This window comes from Podarcis erhardii (genome assembly GCF_964252035.2).
Source record: "Podarcis erhardii genome assembly, chromosome: 11".
Classification (NCBI taxonomy): domain Eukaryota; kingdom Metazoa; phylum Chordata; class Lepidosauria; order Squamata; family Lacertidae; genus Podarcis; species Podarcis erhardii.
The window spans coordinates 39,675,236-39,700,534 of record NC_138501.1 but is presented as its reverse complement, the minus strand read 5'-3'; the positions used below and the strand labels follow the sequence as shown (position 1 = coordinate 39,700,534).

The 25,299-nt window shown below is 46.0% G+C and overlaps 1 protein-coding gene across 1 annotated transcript in view; it reads right to left on the bottom strand.

The window, feature by feature from the left end:
- OXCT1 (3-oxoacid CoA-transferase 1) overlaps positions 1–25,299 on the bottom strand; it is a 58,689-nt gene that overhangs the window by 1,916 nt on the left and 31,474 nt on the right. Inside the window, exons 9-16 of the mRNA XM_081881537.1 lie at positions 21,640–21,754; positions 21,418–21,512; positions 21,272–21,320; positions 19,588–19,660; positions 18,475–18,550; positions 6,532–6,621; positions 3,341–3,421; positions 2,776–2,877 (exon numbers count right to left, since the gene is read on the bottom strand). Of these exons, the coding sequence (XP_081737663.1) occupies positions 2,776–2,877; positions 3,341–3,421; positions 6,532–6,621; positions 18,475–18,550; positions 19,588–19,660; positions 21,272–21,320; positions 21,418–21,512; positions 21,640–21,754 (681 nt within the window). The remainder of the gene's footprint in view (positions 1–2,775; positions 2,878–3,340; positions 3,422–6,531; positions 6,622–18,474; positions 18,551–19,587; positions 19,661–21,271; positions 21,321–21,417; positions 21,513–21,639; positions 21,755–25,299) is intronic.

Genomic DNA, 25,299 nt, shown 5'->3' with positions numbered 1-25,299 from the left:
ACAGGAGAAATCGATACACACTTTGTGGTCTCACAGTGAGCTCAGGATTGGACAACATGACATCCTATGTCTACAGAGAACACACACACAGGTTCAAGCCCCGGTGTCTCCAGGCTGAGGGAGACCCCTGAACCTGAAATCCAGGAAAGCTGTTGCCACCCAGCGTAAAAAAGGTAAAGGTAAAGGACCCTTGGATGGTTAAGTCCAGTCAAAGGTGTGGCACTCATTTCACTTTCAGGCCAAGGGAGCCGGCGTTTGTCCACAGACAGCTTTCCGAGTCATGTGGCCAACATGACTAAACTGCTTCTGGCACAAAAGAACACTGTGAGGGAAGCCAGAGCGCATGGAAACACCGTTTATCTTCCCACTGCAGCGGTACCTATTTATCTACTTGCACTGGCGTGCTTTCAAACTGCTAGGTTGGCAGGAGCTGGGACAGAGCAACAGGAACTTGCCCCATCGCGAAGATTTGAACTGCCGACCTTCTGATCAGCAAGTCCAAGAGGCTCAGTGGTTTAGACCACAGCACCACCGGTGTGCTAGTTGGACCATTTTTCTGACTCGATATAAGGCATCTTCCTAGGTTCCGTCCTGCCCCTTTTGATTTGTACCAGGGGTGAGAAAGACTTTTCTTTTTTTTTACAGATTCAGTTTCCATTTGCCATTTTGCCCCAACATCAATGTAGCCATGTCAAATGCCATTTCCAACTCTCTGAAATAATCATCTTTTCTGTCTCCTACTATGGCTGATCTATGAGCCACAGGTGCGCTAATGACAGATGATCGATGCTAGCAATTGCAAAGAAGAATGTGATGATTACATGAGAAAGAGAACAGCTGGAGGAACTAAGGATTCTACTGCACACACCAAACTTCTCCATCTATGTTCTGGAAGCCAGTGTATTTGGCCTTGCAGTGCAATCCTATACACCTACTCGGGAGTAAGCCCCACTGAGGTTAATGGGGACTGCTCCCACGAAGTGAGTATAGGCCTGCAGCCTTAATGCTTTTTTGTGTCCCCTGACAGAGAACCAAGATTCCACGGGAAGATAAAGCAGTTGAATCTTGCTGTTTGTAGACTTGCTCACTTTAAAAACAAACAAAACATATCCGATTTATCCAGGTACAGCTTTCCATTCTGGTTGATTTTTTCCCCCCATGGTGGCGTTGTAATTCAGATGATAAATTTGACACGTACAAATGAAAATCGTCCTGGTGGGACAATCTGTCTTGAAGCCAAGCTGTAGCAGATCTGATTTAAGGGCACAGGGAAAGTCAAAGTTTTGTCTTTGGGGCCCAACAAAATCCCAAGCGGACTGCTTATAATATCAGCTTCATAAAAAAGACAGAAGGCTGTAAATCACTCCTCCCTTGTTATGAGGCTGCTTTGCATGCTGCCTAGAGGGTGCTCTTTCTAATAAAGCTGTGAAAATCAGAAAGTTCAGTCACAGCCTTCCAAAGAAGCCACAGTGCTGCTGCGTGGTTTCTCTTCTTCTGAGGGGAGCCATTTTGGTGCAAAGTGTACAGGCCCTGCTTTGAACAAGACATATAAATTAAGTTTCACACGGTTCTAGCAGCAAGCCAAGTTTCCAGGACTTCCCTGAGGCTTCTCTCTTTGAAGCAGTCCCTGAAGTGAGCAAATTGCTGGTTGGGAACCGAACGCTCCCAGCTAAAAGCAAGATATTCACTTCATTCCACATTCAATCTATGCGTGAATACAGATACACAGAGCAGGCCTGAAGCAAAGCAGAAGGTGGCGTCCCCTCCATTCAATGTACAGTAGGAGTAGGAAAGTAAACGTAGCTAGCTCAGGAGGTAAATGTGGTACCCACTCTGAGCTTTCCCCAGGCCACAGTCCTCACTGGAACTGATTTTGCATCCTGGGTGTTTTCGGCTGGATGGAACGTGTCCTCAAATTCCATCCACTCATGCAAGAATCAGTCGGGATATGTGAGTGTGTGAAGAAACTAAGAAAGGTAAAATTTACACTCACTGTTCCACCCACTTTCAATTCTCTGTTCAGATCTACAGGACCGCCTCTCCCGGTATGCCCCATGGAGAGCCTCAAGCTCCATAAATAGCAACACCTAGTGGTCCCAGGCCCTAAGGAAGTTAGATTAGCTTCAACCAGAGCCAGGGCCTTTTCAACTCTGGCTCCGGCCCGGTGGAACGCTCTGCCTCATGAGACCAGGGCCCTGCAGGATCTGATTTCTTTCCGCAGGGCCTGTAAGACAGAGTTGTTCTGCCTGGCCTTTGGCTTGGAGCCAATTTGATTCCCTCCCCCTCTTTCTTTTTCCTTTCTCCTCCTGTGATGAGGCTGCATTTTAATATTTTAATGTTTCAATATTTTAATTGTTGTATTTTAATCTTGTTTTTAAGTTGTATTCATTCAACTTGTTTTTATTATTGCTTGTTAGCCGCCCTGAGCCCGGCCTTGGCTGGGGAGGGCGGGGTATAAATAAAAATTATTATTATTATTATTATTATTATTATTATTATTATTTAAGAAATAAAATCCTACCAAACAAATGGAACCTGGTGTGTGTGTGTGTGTGTGTGTGTGTGTGTGTGTGTGTGTGTTTGAACCTTTTTTCATACTTCCCTCTCCAAAAGCACCAGAAACCTCTCCAGAACAAACTCCTGCAGCAGTCTTTTGCACCTGCAGCATGGACAAGCGGCATAAATAAACCTTCATTTGGGCTGATCTTTGCTTCCTTACCAAGCTCCCTCAGAGCCAAGAAACGCAACTGCAATGTTAGCCAGACTGTGACTTACTGTGAACTCAGCACCAGTGCTTTTCTTGATGTCATCCACAGACAGCCCTTCCCAGATTTCAATCAGCGTCAGTCCCTTTTTCTTGTCGACATCAAACACAGCCTGCAGGTTTGGAAAGAAATGCAAAATGTTTCGGTCTAAGAAAAGGAAAGGAAGGGAGCCTTGCTAGCTGAATGAAGCCAATGCTTCAAGTTGATAAATACCAATTCCCTCCACCTTAGCACTGATTTTCGGGAGCACTTTTGGCTGGATGGGGTTATAAATGCCTTAAATAAAATGAAGTAAGGACTTAAGATTGCTATGCAAACTGTAGTATTTGGGAAATATGGCTTGACTGCTGCACGGTTACAAGAGCTGATAGCGTGTGAGAGACATCTGCATCTTCTTCCTGGGCCAGGTTTGCAACACCCCTTCTCATCAAGGGAGCCAGGATATTAAAATTCAAGAGTTAGTCATGGGCAACTCAAACCCTCATTACAGGATTATCGAGAAGATAAAAATGCCCCTCCCAAGCCGCTCAGCAAAAAAGATGGATCAGAAATGCAACGAACGTAAGATAACCTACCTTTTCTGTTATGATGCGGTTCACACACTGTTTTCCCGTAATTGGCAAAGTGCATTTCTCCAAAATCTTGTGGGCATTGCCCTACAGTGAACACACACACACATACAAATGAATGATCAGCTTGTCAGAGCAAACTAGTTGCTTGAAATTCAAAAGGACTTGCAGTCAGTAACTTCAGATTGAGACAAATATATGCTACTTCCAGCTCAGAAGCTTCCACTGTGTTTGGACCTGTTGTGCAAGACTCACGAATTCATTGCTGAAATATTCTGAGGTCCTTAGTGACATGGGTAACGATGACTTACTCAAGAAGGCATACACAACAGGACTGGCATACACTCAAGTTCACTTGGAGCCTTCGTTATACATCTTTAAGCACCAGGGGAAAACGTTCCTCTTCAACCAGTTTGCAACATCCTATATCCTTTCAAATGTGTTTGTGGAAGGGGGTGGGAGTTACTTGCTTGTTTTGCTTTTGTTCTTGTTTTCCTTACGAATTTTGTGTTTTTGTCTTGTATTTTTATGCTGTGAACTGCCCTGAGATCTACGGATGAAGGGCGGGGTGCAAATTTTATAGATAAAAATAGCAATACGATAATAACTTCCGCACTCCCTGTTCCTGCTCACTTCTGGGACACCATGAAACACAGACATAGGAACCACATGGGTTCGGCAGATCACTGAATCAAAGAATTATAGAGTTGGAAGAGACCCGGAGGGTCATCTAGTCCAACCCCCAGCAATGCAAAAATCACAGCTAGACCATATAGTTCCTTTCCATGCTTGTGATGTCCCTTCTCAAGGGAGGAAGCAGACAGCAACATTGGTGTTAAAAGGAATCATGTTGGCTGCCTGGCCAGAAATTATTGGTGCATTCTGGGATTCACCACACAGAAGCAGGTTCTAATACTATCAGTATTTTTCTAAAATAGCTCTGTTAATGCCGCTTCACTTTATGAGTAAAAACGGCATTTTCCCCAGTAGTAGTAGTAATAAAATAATAATAATAATAATAATAATAATAATAATAATAATAATAATAATAATAATAAATTATTTATACCCCGCCCATCTGACTGGGCTTCCCCAGCCACTCCGGGTGGCTTCCAAAAAAATTATTAAAATACTGTAAACATCAAACATTAAAAGCTTCCCTAAACAGGGCTGCCTTCAGATGTCTTCTAAAAGTCTGGTAGTTGTTGTTCTCGTTGACATCTGGTGGGAGGGCCTTCCACAGGGAGGGCGCCACTACTGAGAAGGCCCTCTGCCTGGTTCCCTGTAACTTGGCTTCTCGCAGTGAGGAAACTGCCAGAAGGCCCTCAGTGCTGGACCTCAGTGTCCGGGTAGAACGATGGGGGTGGAGACGCTCCTTCAGATATACTGGACCGAGGCCGTTTAGGGCTTTAAAGGTCAGCACCAACACTTTGAATTGTGCCCGGAAATTGTGCCCCAGGAATATTGAAGTTTCCTAGTAGCATTGCCTACAACGATACACAGCTATTCTCTGCTCATATTTTGTGATAACAATTTTAAAAATTGTCCCAATATACTGTTGCAATGGTATGTCCTCCTTTATATGCAGGAACAGGCAACACTGTAAAGGACAGGGGCATCTGGGATTATTTTAAAATCTTTCCTACTCTTGCCCTGTTGTTCTCTTATGATTGGCACATAAAAACATAAAAAAACAAAAACAAAACTGTTGCCTATAATGTTTTTCGCAAAATCGAGCCCTCTCTCCAACTCCTTGCAGGTTGCCCCAATTGCAAAAAAATAAAATAAAACTGCTTTCCTGGGTAGTCAAGCACTGTCCCTTTAAACTGTGATGATTTTACGAATTTTACAGTGGTGTCGACTCTGCCTACCAAAATGGGTTTTTAATTTATTCTCCCCCCTCCCCACTTTATGTCAAGGAACAATTGCTTCACTCCAGTTCCTACCAGTTAACATCTGTTTCTGCATTCAAGGCAGCTAGCCCCCCCCCCCGAGTGAAACTGACAGGTATTTAAGGGGAAATGACAATGCTTAATTCAAGGACCTTCCAAGTTCTGTTCCCGGGAAAGGAACAATTCATCTGTGCTATTTTTATAGAAAAGTGTTCATCAACCCATCAGATATACCTTTAAGGTCATGCAATATCTCCTTCTAAGCATCCCGGGGAGATTGAAATGCTCAGGCTTGAGGAAAGAAGACTGCTTTCCAGGCAGCCGCTGTGACCCCAAGCATTGCAGAATGCTGCAGTTAAATATGATCTTGCTTAACTGCAGTTAAATATGATCTTACTGTCACTGGTTAAAACCTTTCTGAAGCCGCATCTACAGAAAAATAGCCGCCAGAATAGGAATAGAAGAACAGAGATATTGGCCCAACCTTTGTAACATCGTCCTATCAAATCTCCCCACAAGCAATTAATAAGGGAAGACTCATGCTTAGCCCAAAGGTTGAAGGTCAAGGGTCAAAGCATTATTATTTCTAAAATGTGTATTACACAGTCCCATTCTGCAGCATATTCCCATTGGTCCATTTGCACAAACACCAACACATCCCTCAACTGTGAAGCATAAAAGGTAAAGGTAAAGGGACCCCTGACCATTAGGTCCAGTTGTGTCCGACTCTGGGGTTGCGGCGCTCATCTCACTTTATTGGCTGAGGGAGCTGGCGTACAGCTTCCGGGTCATGTGGCCAGCATGACTATACCGCTTCTGGCGAACCAGAGCAATGCACGGAAACACCATTTACCTTCCCGCCAGAGCAGTACCTATTTATCTACTTGCACTTTGACGTGCTTTCGAACTGCTAGGTTGGCAGGAGCAGGGACCGAGCAACGGGAGCTCACCCCATCGTCAGGATTGGAACTACCGACCTTCCAATCAGCAAGCCCAAGAAGCTCAGTGGTTTAGACCACAGCGCCACCCATGTCCCTTTTGACTGTAGAGGCAGAGCACAGCCATCATGGCTAGTAGCCACGGGCTTTTAAATCTGCTCTTCCACTCGTGCAGCAAAACTTTCTCCTCCTCCCCACAACCCGTGCACCCTGAAAACCTGCTCCAGAAAGTTGGAGGAAAACACAAGAGGAGAAGAAGACCCATTGTGTGACTGGAACTCTGTGCACACAGAATTGGACAGAACCTAGGGTATGTTTTCAGTCTAAGGAGAAATCCACAAGAAGAGAATATTTATAAAAAGATTACCTTTGCAGAGTGCTCCATAGTGACGACCACTTTAGTTCTTGAGCTGGACACCAAATCCATGGCGCCTCCCATGCCTTTCACCATCTTACCCTAAAAACAGAAGATTTCACACAAGAAGAAAAAGAACAGGTGTCAATAGCACAGCTCAATAGACCAACACTCTTTGCTTTGATGCATTTAATCTACAGATTTTGGAAAACAAGCATCAAACCCGCACAAAATGCAAAATTATGCCAACGGTCCCTTTAGTTTCTCTCTGAATAAATTATTCTTCATAACATCTCCAAGTCTCTACATATCACAAGCATACCATTTTGAGAGTATTACCATATTATTTATGGGGAAAGAAGATTGATGGGCAAAACGAGGAACTGCGTCTTGTCTCCAAATAACTATAATTCTTCAGCACACATGGGTTGTGTGACCAAAAGTTTTGGATTATATTGCTAGGCCACTGAAAGGCTCAATTTAGTTGCAAACCTGATAGCAACCACTTAGCGTGCATGGTTGTTTGGGAAATGCAGTCATTTCAAAATGGCAAACTTGAATTTAATTTAATTCACTTTATTTCCCAGGATCTTTCAGGAGGAAGGACTGAGTGCTTTCCCAGCATGTAGGTGACAACTGCACACATTCACCTGAAGGGTAATTCCGATTTGTTTTATGTGAAGCAGAAGACCGCCAAGCAAGCGCTGCTGCCGAAAGCCTCGTGTGACTGCCTTGACGTATCTAAACAGCTGGTTCTTTGGATTGGCCCAATTGTTTGAAAATTCAGCAGGGACAGGATCAGCATTGGTCCATCAAGCTCAATAATGTCTAACCTGCCTGGCAGCAGCTCTCCAAGGTTTGCGGCAAGGATCTCTCCCAGTCCTACCTGGAGATACCAGGGATTGAACCTTGTTCATGCAAGTAGATGCACTACCATTGAGCCAAGACCCTTACCCAATGAACAGGTCCACACCCAAATAAACCTGTTTAGAACCGAGGCAGCAGCTAACCAGAGCTGGCTCTGCATCGTATAAGGCAGAGGTTTTCAACCTTCTTGAGTCCACGGCTCCCTTCACCAACTACATTCTTTCTGCAGCTCCCCTGTGGGGCTCAGGAGCCCAGTTATGTCACCCTTTGCTTGCAGAACTGGCAGCATCTTGTTTGTTGTTGTTTAATCATTTAGTCGTGTCTGACTCTTCGTGATCCCATGGACCAGAGCACGCCAGGCACTCCTGTCTTCCACTGCCTCCCGCAGTTTGGTCAAACTCATGCTGGTAGCTTTGAGAACACTGTCCAACCATCTCATCCTCTGTCCAACCATCTCATCCTCTGTCGTCCCTCTTACCAGCCTCTTACCCTTCTTCAAACACCCTCCCTTGTGGAGAGTTCCTTCAGCCTCCTCTCCCCTCGCCTTGGAAGTCCTCTGGGCAGTCGCAGCTGCAGCCCCTGGTCTCTGAGCTGCCCCACTGCCCCACAGGGACTTGGGAAGCACCCCCTGGCCACCCCCAGAGGCACCATTCGCCTGGGGAGCTTGTAGCCAGAGCTGCTGCAATAAACAGCTGTGTGGGAGGCAGAGACGTGAGAGGGCATCAGAGGAAGGAGAGAAGGAAGGAAAGAGGGACAGAGGCCAGTGTTGCTCGCAGCATCCCTGACCATCATTCAAGGCACCCCAGGGAGCCACAGCACACTGGTTGAAAACCACTGGGGTAAGGTGTTAAAGCTAGTTTCTACTCATACCCTCCTTCCATGGAAGAAATTGCAAAGATTTAAAAATAGCAGCACAAAAACAAGTGCTCGGCAATATGTTATTTTTTGCAGTTTTAGAAATCGTTGAAAGTCATGAAAAACTAACCATAAGGACGCCTTGAACAAAATTTCCTTCTTCCCCAAGTCAGTATGTTTGAAATATATATATATTTGTATTGTATGTAAAGTACTGTGTGTAAAATGTAAACAAATCTTAATATCCACTACCTGCTACTGCAGCTTGAGTTATTTTTTAAAAAACAACAAAAGCAATCCCCTTGTGCTTGAATACTTTGTTTTCCCATTTCCTCAATAAAAAAAGTACATGACTGGAAAGAACCAAAGATGAATTGCCCTGAAATATATTTGCTGTGTCATTTTTTCCCCAAGTGACTACCAGCCTCAGAATGGTACAATTACAGAACTATTGTCATCATATTGCTATCTCCAACAGATAGATTAGATCTGGAGGAATGCAGAGGAGGAAAGAAGAGCCCAATGAACTTTACCAAGAAATGCAAGGAAATTACTATGCTGACACCCCCCCCCCGCCCCCCGGCAGTACAAGGAATAAAAGCATAAAGCTGGTTCAAAAATCCTTCAAGCGCAATGCAGAAAGATATACAAATGCCAATCTGAGCACATACACACTCAAAGCTTCCAAAACATGGTTATACACCATATTTTTCGCTCCATAAGGCGCACCTGACCATAAGACACCTAGTTTTTAGAGGGGGAATGCAAGGGGCGGGGAATTCTTTAAAGGGAGCGCTGAGCAGAGCCTGTATGCATCTCAGGCTCTGCTCAGCGCTCCCTTTCACGAGCCGCATGGAGCGTGTGTGTGGCGCTTGGAGGCTTTTCCCTGAGGAGGGAGAAGGGCAGGGTTCTGTCCCTTCCCCCAACTTCCGCAAAAGCCTGCAAGAGCTGTGTTCCCTTTAAAGAGCCGCGTGGAGCGTGTGTGCAGCTCTTGGGGGCTTTTCCATAGGAAGGAGAAGGGACTGACGGGGGAAAGCCCCCAAGAGCCACACGCACGCTCCAAGCGGCTCTTTAAAGTGAGCGCTGAGCAGAGCCTCCCGCCTGCATCCGCCCCATAAGACGCACACACATTTCCCCTTACTTTTTAGGAGGGGAAAAGTGCATCTTATGGAGCGAAAAATACAGTATCCTATATCCACAATACAGATAGGTAGCCGTGTTGGTCTGCCATAGTCAAAACAAAATAAAAAAATTCCTTCCAGTAGCACCTTAAAGACCAACTAAGTTAGTTCTTGGTATGAGCTTTCGTGTGCATGCACACTTCTTCAGATACACTGAAACAGAAGTCACCAGACCCTTCTATATAGTGAGAAGGTGGGGAGGGGTATTACTCAGGAGGGTGGTGGGAATGGGTGATTGGCAGATAGCTGTGATGAGCCTGTTGACGACTCTTAACGACTGCAATAGGTCTTACAGGAAAAAGCAAGGGGTGAGAAGGTGAAAAATGGCTTTGTCATGTATAATGAGATAAGAATCCAATGTCTTTGTTCAGACCAGGTCTCTCCATGGTTTTAAGTTTGGTAATAAGTTGCAATTCAGCAGCTTCTCTTTCCAGTCTGTTTCTGAAATTCCTTTGTAATAGAACAGCTACTTTGAGATCTTGTATAGAATGTCCTGGGAGATTGAAGTGTTCTCCTACTGGTTTCTCTGTCTTGTGATTCCTGATGTCAGATTTATGTCCGTTTATTCTTTGGCGTAAGGTTTGGCCTGTTTGTCCAATATAGAGAGCTGAAGGACAGTTGGCATTTGATGGCATACACAATGTTAGACGATGAGCAATTAAATAGAAAGAGAACTGTCATTGTCCAGTTACTTGGGATGTAAGTTTTGTTGTTGTTGTTTAGTCGTTTAATCGTGTCTGACTCTTCGTGACCCCATGGACCAGAGCACGCCAGGCACTCCAGTCTTCCACTGCCTCCCGCAGTTTGGTCAAACTCATGCTGGTAGCTTCGAGAACACTGTCCAACCATCTCATCCTCTGTTGTCCACTTCTCCTTGTGCCCTCCATCTTTCCCAACATAGGGTCTTTTCCAGAGAGTCTTCTCTTCTCATGAGGTGGCCAAAGTATTGGAGCCTCAGCTTCAGAATCTGTCCTTCCAGTGAGCACTCAGGGCTGATTTCCTGAAGAATGGAGAGGTTTGATCTTCTTGCAGTCCATGGGACTCTCAAGAGTCTCCTCCAGCACCATAATTCAAAAGCATCAATTCTTTGGCGATCAGCCTTCTTTATGGTCCAGCTCCCACTTCTATACATCACAACTGGGAAAACCATAGCTTTAACTATACAGACCTTTGTCAGCAAGGTGATGTCTTTTTAAGATGCTGTCTAGGTTTGTCATTGTAAGTTAGTCTACCATTTCTGAAGCGGAAGAGTCACGATGAGGTGACTTTTGTGAGAGTTCAGAACTTAACTGGTTAAGTGTTCTGAGGTGTGCGTCACTTTCTGACGTCAGTTTTAGAAGCTGAGGAGGAGCTTGTTCCTGTACTTTCTGTTCTCTCTGTGTTTGAGAGAGACGGACATGTTCTCTCTGTGTGTTTGAGAGAGAGAGATGGCTGCAAGCAGCGATGGGCTGAAATGTTCCAATAAAGAGCTGTAAATAGACGAACCTGTCTGTGTATGCTTGCATGGAGAAAAAGGAGAAAAAGACTGCTTTACACCGCTGTATGCTACTCTGCTAAGCCGTGGCTAAAGAGACAGCAGAATTTGTTGCGCAGCTAGGAAGGAAGTGTGCTGGACGCTGTAAACGACTGATTGGGATCGTAAAGCTATCAGAGGCCACGGCTCAACGATCGAGCTCCAAAGATCGATCTCTCAGAGGTTATGGAGGTCAGTCAACGCTCGTAAAGCAGTTGGCCTTGAGCCACTGGAATGCTTAGAAGTCGGCACGGAGGTTGGCCGGAGGTTGGAAGCTGTGTTCCATGAGTCTAGCCTGATGCCGGAAAGCAGAGTGAGTTTTTGCCTGCTTCTGAGAGGCAAGAGAGCTGCTGAGACACAGAGCTGAGCCGGAGCAGCTGGGCTGTTTCTCCACGGACAGGAGCCGGAATCAGCTGGTACTGAGTGAGTACAGCTTGTGGGGCACCTTGGGAGAACGGGAGAAGATGGCAGAGAGCCAGGATATACCGGTGGAAAAGCTCACTTTAAAAAGTTGGGCAACCTGGAGCAAAAGAATAAGGGGCTGGTTCCTGGTCCATGGGCTTTGGGAAGGAAGCCAGAGGGAGCCAAAAGTACCACCCCTTAGCTGGGAAGATAGCCAGCAGAAAATGCAACAAGAGCTGGATATGCTCAGAGCATGCATTCATGCATCGCTGAGGCCTCATTTGGAGGGTGTACAGTCAGCAAGGGCTGCCTGGGATGTGCTGAAGGGCTTGTGTGAAGCTTCAGCAGAAGGCCAGAGCCCTGGAGACGCTGGACTGGCAGGCCCATTTCCCGATGTATCGGCCTCAAGGAGCGCTGGTGAGCAGATCGGGGGGCGAAGAGTTCCAAAGGCAAGTTTAAGAAACTTTCCACAGGAAGTGCTGGAGCGGAGAGGAGCTTCAGAGGGAGCTTCAGAGGCAGCTTCAGAGGGGGCGAGGCTGGTGGGAGGCGCTGTTCCAGGAGAAGGAAGGCCAGGCCAGCTGGGAGGAGCCCCGGGCAGTGTTTTTCCACTGGAGTTCAACGTCTGCGTGGCAGTTGCCCCCACCGGAGCACACAGGCACGGCAGGATGTTGTGAAGGACATTTCTCATGGGAACCAGGCGGGTTTCCATGGCAACCAGCCTGCAAAGGCAGGCAGGCGTGGGTTTGAGTCCGGCGGACGTGGTAAACAACAGGAAGAGTCTTATCAAGTCACTGCTAGCATGGCTTTGTTTGAAGACAGCTGTGTGGAGCTGAATCTTGTTATTGACTCTGCAGCTAACCGCAACATGGTTCCAGAGACCCCTGCAGTCGAGATGTGGAATTGCACGGCAGTTCCAAAAGGACAGACTGTTAAGTTTGCAAATGGACAAAGAACTAAAATTTCTAAGTTTGCTAATGTTTATCTTTCTGTTTTGCAGGAACAGATGGATTTTTGTATCGTCCCAGGGGTGCATCACTGTTTGTTATCTGTGCCTTACTTGTTGAAAAAAGGGTTTCAGGTTTGTTTCCAGGATGATGTCTGCACAATCTCCAAAGGGGAGAGGGTACTTGCCAAGGTTAAGAAGGGGCAGAATGATCTTTTCATTCTTAAAACGTCTCTTGGGGGTGAGGGGAAGGTTGAGAGAGCACAGGCGCAGCGTGCTACAGTTCCCACTCATGTTCAATGTGTTTGCGCATGGCATCAGAGGACCATTCATAGTCCTGTAGAGGATTTGCAAGTGCTTCCTGAGGTTACCAGAGGGTGTAAAATTAGAAATTGTAAAAGTGCCATTAATTGTGACACTTGCAAGCAGGCGAAGGTGAAAGGGTGCAGTTACCCAAAGGTGGAACGGGTAACCACTAAACCTTTTGAGCTGGTACACATAGATCTGTTCAATCCTGTCAAGGAACAGAGTCTAGGGGGGGCCAGGTATCTGCTAACGTTTCAGGATGATTTTTCGCAGAACACTTGGACTCATGGTCTCAAATCCAGGGAGGATGCAGCACAGCTGATCAGGAGCTGGATTGAGGGGGTAGAACAGAGGTTCTCCACCAAGGTGAAGGCAATCGTCAGTGACAGAAATGCTAGGTACACTGGTTCTGCTTTGCAGCAGTTCTTTCACAAGAGAGAAATACGTTACACAGTTACTTCACCCAATAAGAGGGGGGTGGCAGAGCTGAGGAGTGAAGCTCTGGTTAAGGCTGCACAGGTAATGCTAACGGAAGCTATGTTACCTCCAAAGTTTTGGCTGGAGGCAGTCCGATGTGCGTGTTTCACCTGGAATCGTGTCTACAACTCACTGGTAGGTGACACACCGTACTCTTTGTTGAATGGCAGAAAACCCCAGGTTCACTTTCTGCGCAAGTTTGGATCTCCTGCGGTTGTCCCTGTGCCTAAGGCTTTGCAAGGGCCAGATGGAGCCAAAGTCCAGAAAATGATCTTCTGTGGGTATGAGCCAGAAGCTCGTGCATGGAGATTTGCTTACCCGTCAGGTGATCAGAGTAAGGTGCTGATCAGTAAACACGCTGAGTTCTTTGAGCAGGATGAAAGGCCAAAGATTTCTGCACAGCGTGATGTTCTTTCAGAATGTCTCTCTGATCCAGAGGACAGTTCTGTTGAGGAGGAAGGAGAGGCTGAGTCTGCTGATGACGATCAGGTCACTGACCAAGGTCAGGAGCAGGATGGGGCATCCCCACGAGTTGTTAGAAAAGGACAGCCCAAGAGTGAGCCTAGTTCTCCTGTGAGTGTAATGGAGAGGATTTGAAGACGCTTTAAGTCGGAGGGGGAATCCCGTGATGCAGAGGTCACACCTGCTGGTGACAGTGAGCCAGAGGAAACACCAGAGTTTGTGCCTAGGCGATCCAGTCGCACAACCAAAGGTATTCCACCTGAGAGGTACCAGGCCACAGGTGCGTGGGTAAGTTTCGCACAGTGCGATTCTGAGAGTTGTGAGGTGATTCCACAGATGCCTAACAGGTACTCCAAGGGAGGGCACAAGGCATTGGGGAAGGGATTGATCTCACAAGGTGTTGCTGAAGATGTTACCAAGATCTTGTCAGAAAGCAACGCAAGAGGGGGTGTGAGAGTTCAGAACTTAACTGGTTAAGTGTTCTGAGGTGTGCGTCACTTTCTGACGTCAGTTTTAGAAGCTGAGGAGGAGCTTGTTCCTGTACTTTCTGTTCTCTCTGTGTTTGAGAGAGACGGACATGTTCTCTCTGTGTGTTTGAGAGAGAGAGATGGCTGCAAGCAGCGATGGGCTGAAATGTTCCAATAAAGAGCTGTAAATAGACGAACCTGTCTGTGTATGCTTGCATGGAGAAAAAGGAGAAAAAGACTGCTTTACACCGCTGTATGCTACTCTGCTAAGCCGTGGCTAAAGAGACAGCAGAATTTGTTGCGCAGCTAGGAAGGAAGTGTGCTGGACGCTGTAAACGACTGATTGGGATCGTAAAGCTATCAGAGGCCACGGCTCAACGATCGAGCTCCAAAGATCGATCGCTCAGAATCTGTCCTTCCAGTGAGCACTCAAGGCTCACTGGAAGGGCTCTTCGTGACCCCATGGACCAGAGCACGCCAGGCACTCCAGTCTTCCACTGCCTCCCGCAGTTTGGTCAAACTCATGCTGGTAGCTTCGAGAACACTGTCCAACCATCTCATCCTCTATTGTCCACTTCTCCTTGTGCCCTCCATCTTTCCCAACATAGGGTCTTTTCCAGAGAGTCTTCTCTTCTCATGAGGTGGCCAAAGTATTGGAGCCTCAGCTTCAGAATCTGTCCTTCCAGTGAGCACTCAGGGCTGATTTCCTGAAGAATGGAGAGGTTTGATCTTCTTGCAGTCCATGGGACTCTCAAGAGTCTCCTCCAGCACCATAATTCAAAAGCATCAATTCTTTGGCGATCAGCCTTCTTTATGGTCCAGCTCCCACTTCTATACATCACAACTGGGAAAACCATAGCTTTAACTATACAGACCTTTGTCAGCAAGGTGATGTCTTTTTAAGATGCTGTCTAGGTTTGTCATTGTAAGTTAGTCTACCATTTCTGAAGCGGAAGAGTCACGATGAGGTGACTTTCCCCCCACCCTGCAATATTTACTGCCCTGTGGGGTTGTTGTGGAGATAAACAGGAAAGCAACTTTAAGGGCCTTTGCGAACAAGCACTACAAAGAAGCATTCAAGGAGGCTAGAAATGGCTCTGCCTGCTTCCTTGGGGAGCCTGCCGCCATGGTAGCCATGGTAGCCTCGTCATAAGGCATATTCAGTAATATGGTTTTGCCCAGGAGACAGCTGCCAGGAGCAGGCATTTTGCAAGAACCCCTTTCTGAATACAAGGAGAGCTGATAAAAGTTGGCAGAAAGTTTTGAAGCATTTGCATGCCGACTTTAGAACTTTCCCCAAATTTATTCTTCAGGATTCATCAACAGTTAGCCTCAGGGCATCTGTCACCGGTTCAGTGGTTTATTTGCTGTTGCATCAGAGCAGCAGCATCAGTATTTATGGTATTAATATTAATAAATCCCTAGGAGACCTCATCCATCACTTTTAATCTCTCCTCCAACTCCTATCCCATTGCTCTTAAAGTGTGATCTTCAATGGCTCAGGGCTATTTTACCAATATAAAAGCATCATTAGTCAAAGAAACTACAGCCTCATATTCAACATTTCTGTCGGGGGGGGGAGGTTTCCACCCAGAAGAGCAATGTAATTCATCGCCAAATGTACTTCTTGATGCAGCCATTCCAGATAACTCATCACAAAAGAACCAGTTTAAAATTGTGCTTTGTGTTTGTTTGTTTTTACAAGATAGAACAGTGTTTCCCAACCGGTGTTCCGCGGCACACTAGTGTGCCGCGACACGTTGCCTCGTGTGCCGCTTGGGAAACACTGCTCTAAGCGAGAGGGGACTCTGCTCAGGCTGCATCCGCCGTGCGCGAGGGAGGCGCTTCCTCTCGTGAGGGAGGCGAGAAGAAGGGAGGCGGGGCCGAGCAGGCGGATTGGCCCGGCGGCGGCCGTGACGTCACCCTGCGCGCGGCGGCAGATTCGAAACTCCGCAGGCGCGGCTGGAGCAGGAAGGCCGCTCTGCTTGAGAGGAAAGAGAGGGAGCCGCCGCCGCCGGGATGAAGAACACCGTTCCGCGGAGCACCGTGAAGAAGCTGCTGAGCAAGCACAAGCCACACTTGCCTCAGGGTCTTACTGCCCACCCGCCTCTGTTTCCTTGCTGTGCTTGCTCAAACGGAACAAAGAGCAGGGAAAGCCCCTCCCCTCCAGGCAAGCAGGCAGGAGGGAGAGGGAGAGAGAGAGAGAGAGAGAGAGAGAGAGAGCGTGTGAGCTGGCTGGCTTGGGTGAGTAGGTGAGGGAAAACTTTTGCCTTCCTTTCCTCCCTCCCCGTTAAATCCCTCTCCTGCATTCTTAGCCAGCTGCTTCTCTGCACACCCCTCTCGTGCTCCTTGTCCGTTCTGTGTTTTTCCTTCCCTCCCCACTTAAAATGTGGTTTAAAAGCATGGATCCACAGGGATTCTCAGGATTTTTGCATTGGGTCACCCCAAATTCACCATCAGATCACATGTCTGTGGCCACAGCATGAAGCACAAAAATGATACATCATTAATATTCACTGCCCACGGCGGCAGCCAATCGGCTGCTGCAAAGGGCGGGCCCTCACAGGTTCACTGAATAAAGTATTTTATAATTTTTCATATTTCTGTTTACTTACTATTTCATAATAAAGTAATTATAAAATACTTTATTTGTGTTTATTTGATTCCTATTAAAGAGAGTTACTTTATATATAGTCAATATAGGCACAGAGTTAATTTTTTAAACATTTTCTAATGGTGGTGTGCCTCGAGATTTTTTTCATGAAACAAGTGTGCCTTTGCCCAAAAAAGGTTGGGAAACACTGAGATAGAACCAGCTAAAACCCAAAAAATCAATCCACAGTAATTAGTGCTTCAAATACTATTAAGGAAAATTTGCTAGTGAACGTCAAGCCTTTTCAAAATGGACACACTACAGGGTTGGCAACACCTCCTGCAAATCGTACAAATGATGACTTGTGCATGTTTTATGTCAGAACGTATTATTTTCCTCCTATTTCAAATGAAGGTGTATCTCGTCTGAAAAGAGAGCTCCTTCAGATGCACAAATGGGCTCAATTATAGGGAAGCAGAGTTTTGACTATTCTCTTTCAAATGGAAGCCCCTGGTGCTGCTGTGTTGCAAAATGGTTGGGTCTTTAAAATCTGGGGGGTGAGGGTATAGGGGTAGGCTGGGGTCCCCCCCCCCATTCTTTCAAAAATAATAGCCCCACTGTTCACATGGAGCTTAGTAGAGTATGAAAAGAATAATTTCATTCATACCTACATGCTTAGTCAGAAGTAAGCATCATTGAGTTCAATGGAACATACTCCCAGAGGTTGTGCAATTGTGCATAGGACTCCAGCCCAAGGCAGACTTTCTTTTAAGAAACTAGACTATAGTGAGGATCTTAAAGACTAACAACACATTTACAGCAGGAAGAAATGATGGCCATTCAGATCTTGCTGGACTCCAAGTCTAATCATCTCTGACCACTGGCCATGCTTGCTGGGGCTAACAGGAGTTGGACTGAGCACATTCAAAGGACAGGTTAACTCTTAAGAAGCCATTGGTCTTTCGGATTCCAAGCAAAGCAAAGAGGGCCTAAATATTCTGTTAGATTCATCTTTCGTTGGTCAAGCCTCAAGAGTGAACCACACTATTTTTTCCAGGATCCCTAAATTGGTGTCAGGCGAGGCTGCATGAAAAGGCTTAACTGCTGAGAGTGAAATATCACAAGTTGCAAGTTCTCAGTGGGAGGTGAATAGACTCTGAACTACAGTCATACACACTAAGAAAAGGAAATCCTTGCAATAAGGGGGGGGGGACAGTTTTTTAAACAGCCCATATTATGGTGATGATGATGGTGACTACATTACATGTGTGTTTACTTCTAGAAATTGATTTAATTCATTCTGTCACCTACATTTATGCTTTTGCCAATTTCTCTAATGGACAGCTGGATTCCTTGCTGGAAAAGCCAACGTGCCTAGGAATGACTAGATTACAAAGTGGAGAGCAAAAGATGTTTAGGGAAGGGCTGTGGCTCAATGGGGAAGCATCTGTCTTGCATGCAAAGGGTCTCAGGTTTGATCAGGTCTCAGGTTTGATAAAATGACTGCCAGTCATTTTAGACAATACTGAGCTAAATGGGCCAATTATAAGGCAGCTTCTGATGCTCAATTGGTAGGTGAAGATTACTAGCCCGTTCTCTACTTTGATTACACAATAAAATGTTTTGTTAGAAGGAGTCGTGAGCACCCACCCTGCTCTTGCGAGAACTTACGAACTGATGCTGGATTTTTTTATATGTAAAAAAAAGAGAGAAGTTCTTCAATTACAGAACAAAAACAAAGCATTGGGATCACTGCATGCATCCAAAAGGAGTCATTTTTACTATTATTGAGAACACATCATTTCAGTGAAATGAAAAGACGCTTCTAAACGCTTTGAATAAAATGCGTGATGCAAATGCATAACACGGACCCTTCTCCATCTACTTACAGGAATCATCCAGTTGGCTAGATCACCATATTTAGACACCTGCATCGCTCCAAGCATCGTCAGATTAACATGTCCCCTGATAAAAGGAACAAAGAAAGAAACGAGCACGCTTTTGGCATCAGAAATTCTGGCACAGTTTTTGTTTGTTCCATCTACAAGCCCTCTAACCATTCCTGAACAGTAAAAAGGTAAAGGGACCCCTGAACATTAGGTCCAGTCGTGGCCGACTCTGGGGCTGTGGCACTCATCTTGCTTTACTGGCCAAGGGAGCCGGTGTACAGCTTCCGGGTCATGTGGCCAACATGACTAAGCCGCTTCTGGCGAACCAGAGCAGCGCACGGAAACGCCGTTTACCTTCCCGCCGGAGCGGTACCTATTTATCTACTTGTACTGGGACGTGCTTTCAAACTGCTAGGTTGGCAGGAGCAGGGACTGAGCAACGGGAGCTCACCCCGCCGCGGGGATTCGAACCGCCGACCTTCTGATCAGGAAGTCCTAGGCTCTGTGGTTTAACCCACAGCACCACCCGCATCCCAACAGTACCTCTCTATAAAAGCAAGGGCAGAAAAATAGCTTAAAAATCAAGTGCCGCTGGATAGCTGCAAGACTAAAATCCCATGCACGTTGAGGCTGCCATCTTATACCCACTTACCGAGGAGTAAGATCCATTGAATTCTAAGGCAGATATAAGGGTAGTGTCATTACCTGGGATTATGTCCCACTGAACTCAGCGGCCTGGGATAATTATCTACATGTCAAACTTGGTACCATTTGTCATTTGCTAAACAACACACCAAGGCAGTAACGGTAAAAACAAAACATCACTGCACAGCCTGTACCACAAAATCACCCTTAATACTCTGTTCATACAACACAAAAGATTAGTACAAAAAAAGTGTTGGCCTGACAACTGACAGCACCAGCTGAGTTGACTATTTTGAGTTCGATACCCAGCTGCTAAATCTATTGAGTTCCAACACCCAGCTACTAATTATTTTGCTGTTTCACAGAAGACTGACGGATAGTCACTTTGGTGTGGGTTACTAATAAGTTCAGGCACCAGCTGGGCCTGTGCTCTTGACATTTAGCAAATTAGGTTTTTTCATTACATACCCTCGAATCATTGCAAAAGATTCATCACTAGAGAAGTAGGAAGCCCCTGGAAGCACGGTGACCGTCTCTTTGCCTGTAGAAGAAACTTGGTGTTAAGTTTGCTATGGCCAACAGGCAAAATCCCAGGGTGGTGCTGGGAATCGATGCTGTCTGTGTCACACAACAGGGCTTCACAAAGCTTCTACAGTGGTACCTCTGGTTGCGAACGGGATCCGTTCCGGAGGCCCATTCGCAACATGAGCAGAATGCAACCCGTGTCTGCGCGTGCCACGATTCGCCGCTTCTGCACATGCACATGACTCATTTTGCACGCCTGCGCAGGCACGAGCAGCAAAACCCCGAAGCAACCGTTTCCGGTACTTCCGGGTCGCCGCAGGATGCAACCTGAAAACGCACAACCCGAAGCAAACGTAACATGAGGTATGACTGTACTCTTTTTTCGGGGGGGGGGTGAGGAAAACAGAAAGACAAAAGCAATAAAACACAAATGACAAGAGTCCCTCCAAACTTCAAGTAGACTCTTCCAAGAGAGAATGCTAGCGAACAAAGATCCTTGCCAGTGACTCTGATAAAATTTTGTGACATTCCTTTAGACACAGATTTTTAAATATGTATATATGAATGTCTCTGGCATGCTGGCTCTTAAGTAAGCTTTAATTTCTCTGCAATCTTTTAAATATATTTATATAAAGGTTGCAGAGTAATTAAAGCTTACTTAAGAGCCAGCATGCCAGAGACATTCAAATGCTGCACAGTCGTACCTTGGATCTCAAATGCCCTGGCTCCCAAACAAATCAGCTCCCAAACGATTGAAACCCGGAAGCGAGTGTTCCGGTTTTCAAATGATTTTCGGAAGCCGAACGACTGGCACGGCTTCCGAATGGCTGCAGGAACTTCCTGCAGCCAATCAGAAGCTGCACTTTGGTTTCCAAACATTTTGGGAGTCGAACGGACTTCCAGAAAAGATTCTATTTGACTTCCAAGTTACGACTATATTTGAATAGTATCAGGAAATCAAGCTTGCTGAATGACCATGGGGCACTCATTCTACCTACCTCTGGGGGTTGTTGAGAAGATAAAGGAGAACACTGTACATGACATGACCCAGGATTTAGAGAATCCAAGAAAGATGGGCATGGGGATCGCCCTCAGAGACTCCACTCAATCAGAGACCTTGGTGTAGGGGAATTCCAGAAAACACCACTGCCCCCAGTTCTCCTATCTGAGAACATCTGGCCTCCTCCTCTGATGGCTCTGCTTCTAAAGGAGATCACCACCACCCGTTGTTCTACCATGCTAGTTCATACCTGAAGAAGAAACTCTAACCTACCTGCAGACTTGCTTAAACCCTCAGTTGGCTCCAGACCTTTGCTGGAGCAATATCCCAGGCCACACTTCTCAACTTCGAGTTCCCAGATATTGTTGGACTACAAGTCCCATCATCCATAGTCAATAAGGGCAGCGGTCAGGAATGACGGGAGTGGTGGTCCAACAACATCTGGGGAACCCAAGGTTGAGAAAGGAGACTGTTGCTCTTGAATGCCTGTATCAAACTTGAATTCCGCCTGGCTCTATCTGAAGCTGCCCACGATTCTGTTTCTCTGGCTTTCCTCTCCCACCCCATTAACTTCTTGAAGGAAGGGCAGTATAAATATGAGAAAGGAAGACAAAAATCGGGTTTAACCTGCATTGATGAGGTCAGGGTCAACTTCGCTTTCAGATGGGTAAGGTCCCTAGTTAAAACACAAAACAAACACTTGCATTAACTTTCCAGTCAAATGGTTGTGTTGTGTTGTCTATTGATTCCCATTGCCTATGTCCCATTCTTACCAAGCCAAGGACTCCATTTTCACTCTGTAGATGAACAGTTATTTCTGGACTGATGAAGTTGCTGGCAAGCAGTGGGATTCCAATACCCAGGTTAGCTTAAACGGTTCGGTCAAGGTTAAACGGATCCGAGTTCTTTATTCTGTACACAAATTTATTGAATTCAAATGCGCCTTGAAAATAATTTTTTTAAAAGCGACTGCGTTCCACACAGCCAAAGGATACCGTACATGCCATCCTCGAATTCAAGGGCCGCTCGCCTGATGATCCTCTCTCTTACGTTGTCGCCATCTTTCTTCTGCTTGCCTTTGCTATCTTCAGCTTTGCGCAGCGACAACCTCTAGAAAAGCAAACAGAGTGAAAAGGGTGGAGACAGCTGCACTCTTTCGTGGAACATTAAGGACCAGCATATATTATACCACAGTTGGTAAAGACAGGTCTCAGGCACCCTGAAGCAGTAAGAAACATTTTTAAGATGGCCTGCGTTGGTTTATGCTAAACACTGGCCTGATCTGCACATAACGTAAACGAAGAGAAATGTATGCAGTAAATAAGAGAGGCGACTTGGAGGTCCTATATTTACAGTAAGCTCTCTTTGCCTGTTTGCACTCAGAGTCAAACCAGGTGGCAAATTCCGTTAACCTTTTTGTGGCAGTATTTTGGATAACAGTTGTTAAGTGTAGTTTCAGCCTTTCTGTGAGTGTCTTGAATAGTTTCATGGCCTCAGCAGCAGAGTTAGCTGATAGAATCGCAGTATGGATGTCCTTTAGCTCAGCAGTTTGAAGAAGGTGAGTCAGGGCTGCGTTCAGTAGGGGGGACCATTTGATTCTTTTAGCTGCAGATACGCCAAGATTTGGGATGTGGGTGGCGCTGTGGGTTAAACCACAGAGCCTAGGACTTGCCAATCAGAAGGTCGGTGGTTCGAATCCCCGCGACGGGGTGAGCTCCCGTTGCTCGGTCCCTGCTCCTGCCAACCTAGCAGTTCGAAAGCATGTCAAAGTGCAAGTAAATAAATAGAGAGAGGGAGAAATTACGCATCCTTACATTCTCCCTTCAGAAACACAAGAATCCTGCAGACAGAGGCCAGGGGCACTCCTGCATGCATCTCAGAACTGGAAGTGGAAGCCTGGAAGCAGCAAGACTGCTAGGTAAAGGTAAAGGGACCCCTGACCATTAGGTCCAGTCATGGCTGACTCTGGAGTTGTGGCGCTCATCTCGCTTTATTGGCCGAGGGAGCCGGTGTACAGCTTCCGGGTCATGTGGCCATCATGACTAGGCCGCTTCTGGCGAACCAGAGCAGCGCACGGAAATGCCGTTTACCTTCCCGCTGGAGCGGTACCTATTTATCTACTTGCGCTTGACGTGCTTTCGAACTGCTAGGTTGGCAGGAGCAGGGACTGAGCAACGGGAGCTCACCCCATCGTGGGGATTCGAACCGTCGACCTTCTGATCGGCAAGTCCTAGGCTCTGTGATTTAACCCACAGCACTACCCGCGTCCCTACCAGGATGCTACCAAGACTGCTACCAGGATGCTTATACAGTTGTACCTTGGTTCTCGAACAGAATCCGTTGCAGAAGACCGTTTGACTTCCAAAAATGTTCGAAAATGAAGGCACAGCTTCCGATTGGCTGCAGGAGCTTCCTGCACTCAATTGGAAGCCATGGAAGCTGCGTCCCAAAATAGTTTGAAAACTATTCCGGATTTGCGGTGTCCGGGAGACAAAACATTTGAATCACAAGGTGTTCGAGAACCAAGGTACGACTGTATACTGTGTCCATGCATTCGAAGCACCAAGAAGGAACTTTTTTTCATATGTGGTGGGAGTGTAAGAAAGTGAGAGGTTTCTGGGAAATGATATATAATGAATTGAAGAAGATGTTGAAATATACATTTGTAAAGAAACCAGAAGCCTTTCTGTTAGGATTAATAGGAAGTGAAATAAATAGAAAGGACAATAAAGTCTTTCAATACGCAGTAACAGCAGCAAGAATATTAATGGCCCAAAAATGGAAACAGGAAGAAATACCGACTCTGAATTGGACAAACTAACTGGGAAGATCAGATATCAATGGGACCACAAGTTCATCGAGGACTGGGGAAAATTTACAGAATATCTGAAAAGTATATGTGGTGAACAAACAAAGCTAGTGGGATTTAAAGAGGCTTTGTGAAAGGCAGAGGAGTATTGTTAAACAGAAAGAGGATTGTAAAAGTAATATTAAAATGCAATATTAAATTTAGAAAATGGGTAAAAATGGGTAAACATGGATGATGGACTCAAGGGCATCCTGATCAAATTTGCAGATGACACCAAACTGGGAGGGGTGGCTAACACCCCAGAGGACAGGATCACACTTCAAAATGACCTTGACAGATTAGAGAACTGGGCCAAAACAAACAAGATGAATTTTAACAGGGAGAAATGTAAAGTATTGCACTTGGGCAAAAAAAATGAGAGGCACAAATACAAGATGGGTGACACCTGGCTTGAGAGCAGTACATGTGAAAAGGATCTAGGAGTCTTGGTTGACCACAAACTTGACATGAGCCAACAGTGTGACGCGGCAGCTAAAAAAGCCAATGCAATTCTGGGCTGCATCAATAGGAGTATAGCATCTAGATCAAGGGTAGTAATAGTGCCACTGTATTCTGCTCTGGTCAGACCTCACCTGGAGTACTGTGTCCAGTTCTGGGCACCACAGTTCAAGAAGGACACTGACAAACTGGAACGGGTCCAGAGGTGGGCAACCAAAATGGTCAAAGGCCTGGAAACGATGCCTTATGAGGAACGGCTAAGGGAGCTGGGCATGTTTAGCCTGGAGAAGAGGAGGTTAAGGGGTGATATGATAGCCATGTTCAAATATATAAAAGGATGTCACATAGAGGAGGGAGAAAGGTTGTTTTCTGCTGCTCCAGAGAAGCGGACACGGAGCACTGGCTCCAAACTACAAGAAAGAAGATTCCACCTAAACATTAGGAAGAACTTCCTGACAGTAAGAGCTGTTCGACAGTGGAATTTGCTGCCAAGGAGTGTGGTGGAGTCTCCTTCTTTGGAAGTCTTTAAGCAGAGGCTTGACAACCATATGTCAGGAGTGCTCTGGTGGTGTTTCCTGCTTGGCAGGGGGTTGGACTCGATGGCCCTTGTGGTCTCTTCCAACTCTATGATTCTATGATTGACAGAGAAGCTGATGGAAGTCTAAAAATTGAAATTTGTGAAAATTGTTTGATATTGGAATTGATATAATGGAAAATTTTAATAAAAATTATATACAAAAAAAAAGAAAGAAAAGAAAACCGGAACACCTACTTCCGGATTTGCGGTGTCCGGGAGACAAAACATTTGAGTCACAAGGCGTTCGAGAACCAAGGTACGACTGTATACTGTATCCATGCATTCGAAGCACCAAGGCTTCTGAATCTAAAACTCTGACTTGCATCTTGGCCCAAGTCTCTGCTTCTTCTCACTTTTGAAACTGAGGCATAAAGAAAACGCGAAGATATGTTTAATAGCAGCTTAAATCGGAATTAGGCTTCCCTTGGGATGTTTTGCTCTCCCAGCCAGAGCCAGGCTAGATATTACAGCCATAATTATTCCTCTCCTAATATGATAAACTATCTTCCTTTTCCAGGCACTCTAAGCTAAATCTGCTTTATACTGGAACCCTCACTCAGCACTCGGGTGGATAACCGCATTCCGTCCAAGACCAATTTACATTTGAAGAAGCGAGCCCAGAGCCTCCAAGGTAGATGCAGTTTTTATAGGCACTCTCGCTCTTAAGACAGTAAACAGAGGAGCTTGCCGTTTCATCGCCTGTTTTGACAAGGCAGATCCCTAGAAGGATTACAAAACTCAGCAGACCAAAATTAATCCCCACTGTAACTT